Source organism: Nannospalax galili, unplaced genomic scaffold (assembly GCF_000622305.1).
Source record: "Nannospalax galili isolate Female #2095 unplaced genomic scaffold, S.galili_v1.0 scaffold10, whole genome shotgun sequence".
NCBI lineage: Eukaryota > Metazoa > Chordata > Mammalia > Rodentia > Spalacidae > Nannospalax > Nannospalax galili.
In genome coordinates this window covers 8338857-8344125 of record NW_008331140.1, presented here as the reverse complement: position 1 = coordinate 8344125, position 5269 = coordinate 8338857, and the positions used below count along the sequence as shown (strand labels likewise).

The following is a 5269-nucleotide window of genomic DNA, read 5'->3' as shown; positions in this document are numbered from 1 at the left end:
GGTGGTACAGGCCCAGGGAAGCAGAGAGAGTTGAGGGCGGGGTCAGGACCAGAAGCGGTGCTCCTGGAGCCCAAGAAAAGGGACTGAGTTGCTCTGTGTGAGAAGGATCAGGAAACAGTATTGGTTCCCCAGGTGTCTGGGGCCCCAAGACTAGGAGTGGCGCAGGGCTCAAACTAGGAGTATAGAACGGTGAGGGGGGGGATGGAAGGGTGAATGTGGCTTAGGGAGTCCCAGCGCGGAGAGCTGCGCTGTAGACTTACCCCAAGAGGCCTGAGGATAGTAGTGCAGGCTAGGAGAGTTAGCCGGTGGTACAGGCCCAGGGAAGCAGAGAGAGGTGAGGGCGGGGTCAGGACCAGAAGCGGTGCTCCTGGAGCCCAAGAAAAGGGACTGAGTTGCTCTGTGTGAGAAGGATCAGGAAACAGTATTGGTTCCCCAGGTGTCTGGGGCCCCAAGACTAGGAGTGGTGCAGGGCTCAAACTAGGAGTATAGAATGGCGAGGGGGAGGATGGAAGGGTGAATGTGGCTTAGGGAGTCCCAGCGCGGAGAGCTGCGCTGTAGACTTACCCCAAGAGGCCTGAGGATAGTCCATATAAGGTTTTTTGATCAAATCCAAACCCACTCCCTCCCCTCCAACAACTCCCATATCTCCCCATCACTTTATTCTGACAACTTGAGTTTCTTTTTCTTTCTTTCTCTCTCTTTTCTTTCTTTTTTCATGGGGCTTTTTGCTACTCCAACATTCCCCCCTCTGAAGAGGTAACCCTAAAATCATTAAGGGATTAGATAAGAGCTCCCAAATACTTTTGACTTTTTTGGCCTTTGGAGCAGAGTATATCGCTAAGAGGCCCAAGGATATTTCGACTTTTAGCCAAGAAACTGGCTACTTTTCTTTGGGGTCTTTTTTACCCTAACTGCCTAGCCAGTTCCTACCTCCTGTTCTTGTCACACCATCCTCTGAGGAAGCTACCCAAACTGCTGATAGAGAAACGGGTCACAGACCTCTCTAGCTTCTTCCATGCTGAACAGGCATGGAGGATGAGGCAGTTGGGGTATCCCTTCATTGGGTCTATATAAAAGATCCCAAATTGCATAACTCTTATCTGTAGGGAGAAAAGAAAGTCCTTGACTGGTGAATAGGGGATGTGAAGGAAAGAAGTAAAGGCAAGAGTAGTTAGCACTACAAGTTGTAGACAGGGAACTAGAAGAAAGTCAGAACAGGGCAAATTTCAAATGTTCATATCAGAGTCCATTGGGATTTCTTGATGAGAGCTTCCAAAAGCTATTTGGCTCCTCCTCATTTTTCTTTGTCTGCCAAGGCTGGACTCGAGAGTGGTGGACTTAGAATTTGTTTTCATGCACTTTGATAGCTGTTCGAATGGTTAGAATCAGTGTCAGTTCCCTCTCAAAGGCTTCTACATAAGGGAAAAAAAAATTTAGTCATCATTTTAGAACAATCGTGGGTTTTCTCCCTTAGCTACAGGTGGGCACTACAATATTGTAGACCAAGATGTGAAGTCTTACATCTGAGCAGAACTTTCTGCTTAGCAATAAAATTATCAATGAGAAATAATTGTCTCTCTAAAAAACATTTTATATGAACTTAAGCCCAATGTCTGTGAAGTGTAATCCCTTGAACTCTTAAAGAAATATACTGATCATTTTAATCTTTGGTTATAGTTTCCTTTTGGGTGTTTAAGACCACACAGTTGGCCCAAATAAATCAATTTATTTTTACTCTTAAGATTGTTGGAGGATCTGTTACTCAGGGATCACATGGGCTTGGGAGGAGCCCCTGGCTCCTTTCTTTTACCAGTTCCATCTATGTGGAGATAAGTTAAATGTCCTGCTTGACCGTGGATTGCTTCCCTTGGAAGCACCGAGGAAATGTTTCTTCCAAGTTGACCCTCCTCTTTGTAGACTGGACACTGGTTCAAGTCCATCTGGTGGGGTCTCCATGGCCTCCCTGAACAGGAGGATGGTAAAGGCTTTCCAGTGTGCATACCCCAAGGTCACTTAGACACCTCAGCAACCCCTCAGTCATCTCTGTAAGTAAGCTCAGTAAATTCATTGGTTCCCCTGGAAAACTTTAATCAAACATTGCTTTGAGACTAGAACCTTAAAAGGGAATAAGCATTGCTTAGTATCCCCAGGAAAAGAACTCTCACAACAGATATAAATTTTATTTGTTAATGTTATAGATAATGTATTTGTTAATGTTATTATGTCTCATAATCATTAAAAAGAAAATTAGAATGTAAAACATGTTAAAAGAATATGGGAATGGAGATTTTTTCCAAAATAGAAAAAGTGAGAAAGCCTAAGCAAGAGATGAATGTCTGTGTAGGTTTACTATGATAGATAAAGGATGAGACAAAAATAACATACATACAATCTTAAAATTTCTAAGGTCATAGTTTACTCAAGTAATTTAAGGAGCAAAATATATGTTTAACGAAGGATTATCTGAGAGTCTTTGGGGTTTGCCCAAGTTTTATCTACATAGCACATGGTAATTAAAAGTACCAGACTGGTAGAGCTAACCTTCTCAGATGTTTAACAGCCATAATTTTAGGCCTATACTAATCTAGTCAGAGGGACTTAAATGGCAGTTTTTGCTCCTTGCCCTCCAAGTTCGACTAAGTTCCAGGGGACTGTGGAACATATAGTACCACCAACTGACCAAGCAATCAAATACTTGAGCCTATGGGGGTACCTCACTCAAATCACCACAATTTAATAAATTCATACACACACACACATACACACACACACACACACACACACACCATGTAGAACCTTGAAAAGAAAATAGTTTTTAATAGATGATTGATAGAGATAAACATTTTATATTGCAAAATCAAAATATATATCTCATTCAGAAATGTTTACTAATCTAACCAATTTTTTTCAGAGGCAAGATTAAAGAAAGAATGCAGAAAGTGAGAAGTCTCCTTATATGTTGATAAACCAGTGTTTAAGAAAAATTATCCTAAGGCCATCCTTTTCCCTAGCTTTCATTATGCAGGCTCCATTCAGTTTTCTTTATAATCCTAGAAACCATTACATAATGGCAGAAAGTAAAAGATACAATGATGATAAAAGAAAAACAAGCTTGAAGAAAAAATTCAAGAGAATAATAAGCCCAGTTGCAATAAATTTGGAATCCAAGGAAATGAGAGAAGATGGTAAACCTGAAATAAGTAAAACTGATAAAGTTCCATCAAACTCCTCACATGATAGTGATTTGTTGAAGAAATCAAATTCAACATCAGAAAAATATCCAAAATCCAGCAATTGTAAGACACCCTTAAATATGGATTCAAGAAAAGATAACAAAGATTCAAAGAATTCCATAGAGAGCAGTATTGAAACCAAATGTGGAACAAACAATTTGAATGCAGATTCCAATAAAATCTCTGAGGAAATTTCAGTTGACAAATTAGAGACTTACATAAGTGGTTCAAATGTGGATTTGATGGTCATTATAAATGATTCTAGGGCTGATTCCACAGATTTTGAAGAATGGTCAAAGAATTGTTCACAAAACAATGCAAAGAAGCCTGCAAAGAAGGGAGGAAAGGAAGAAAAGGACTCTGGTGCTGAATCTGGAGACTCAAAAAATGCAAGCAAAGAAGGAAAGAAGGGTAAAAAAGAAAAGAAAGAGGGTAAGAAAAAGAAGGCTGATGCAGAGTCTACTGAAGCTGAATCTGGAGACTTGAAGGATTCAAAGAAAGATTCAAAGAAGGGTAAAAAAGAAAAGAAAGAGGGTAAGAAAAAGAAGGCTGATGCAGAGTCTACTGATGCTGAATCTGTAGACTCAGTGGGCACAAAGAAAAAGAAAAATGTGAAGAAGGATGCAAAGAAAGATGCAGGGTCTACTGATTCTGAATCTGAAGCCGGGTCAAAGAAAGGTAAGAAACACGAGAAGAAGGAAAATAAAGAGCGAAAAAAGAAACCTATCAAGGACACACAGTCTACTGATGCTGATTCTGAATCTGAAAGCAATTCAAAGGGTCAGAAGGATGAAAAGAAGGATAAGAAAATTACAAAGAAAGGAGACAAGAATGCAAAGAAGAATGTAGAGTTCACTGCAAGTGAGTCTGAATTGGAGGAAAAGAAAGATTCAAAAAGTGCTAAAGGTTCAATGAAAGTGGCCAAGAAGAATCCAAGAAAGGACACAACAACTAGTGATTCAACATCTGATGCATATTTGAAGGCAGGCACAAAAACGGTTGCAAAGGCCTCAGATACTGAATCTGAAGTATCACCAAAAATTAAGACTAAAAGGAGTACTGATGAATCAGATGCCACATTCACAGATTCGAAGAAAGGAACAGCAGATCTAAAGACTGGATTTAAAGGACCATCCAAAAAGACTACTTTCGGGGGAAAAGGGAAATACACCACAATGACTAGGATCCCTGCAATGAGAGAAAGACCACCACTCCTTCCTTGTGAACCTTTTGTAGCATCACCTAAGGTCAAACGTTTTTGTCAGTGCCATGGGCCTCCTCCACCTCCAAAACCAAGATATGCTCCTTTGGTATGTTTACTACTATTTAATATTTGGGGAGAAATTGGTTTTAAAATCAAGAGTTTTAAAAGTCTGAATCTCATATTCTCTAGACCATAATTCTCTTTTAATGTAACACTGCCCAAATCTGGAACTTAGAGATAAGGAAAATGAAGTGTACTTCATAACAACTGAACCATGTTACCAAACAAATGTGAAAAATTCAGGAGAAAAACAATTATTTTGACATGTATGGGGAAAAGAAGCTTATAACTTAAACATTTTTAATTACACTTAATTATTTGTGACTAGAGTAACTTCATAAAAATGGTTACATACCATACTTTGGAAAAACCAAGATTGAAAGCTGATTAAAATTCCAAGGGAAGATTTACATGAAACATAAAGACGTTTCATGACACTTACTGAATAGAACAAATCTCAAACAAAATACAGACACAATGATTCACATATAACACAATGATTCAGATATGCATAGAAGTGAATTATTCAATTCAAATGAAAGTAAAGGTTTTTTTAAATTTTTTTATTTCAATTTTTTTTAACAATTAAAGTTACAGTTTTAACAATATACAAAATGTTAGAGTAATTCAGATTTTTTGGCATAATGATTACAGATTTGATAAATACATTTTATATCTCATAATAGCAATGAAGATTATACAAAAGCTATTAAAACAATTATAAAAATAAATTCAATTGTCACTTAAGTATCTAAAGAGATTTTCCTTTGCA

The 5269-nt window shown here is 38.4% G+C and overlaps 1 protein-coding gene across 1 annotated transcript in view; it reads left to right on the top strand.

The window, feature by feature from the left end:
- Cylc1 (cylicin 1) overlaps positions 1 to 4888 on the top strand; it is a 13052-nt gene extending 8164 nt beyond the window's left edge. Inside the window, 2 exon segments of the mRNA XM_008822928.1 lie at positions 2912 to 4543; positions 4826 to 4888. Of these exon segments, the coding sequence (XP_008821150.1) occupies positions 2912 to 4543; positions 4826 to 4888 (1695 nt within the window).
- Positions 4889 to 5269: the final 381 nt, after the last annotated feature.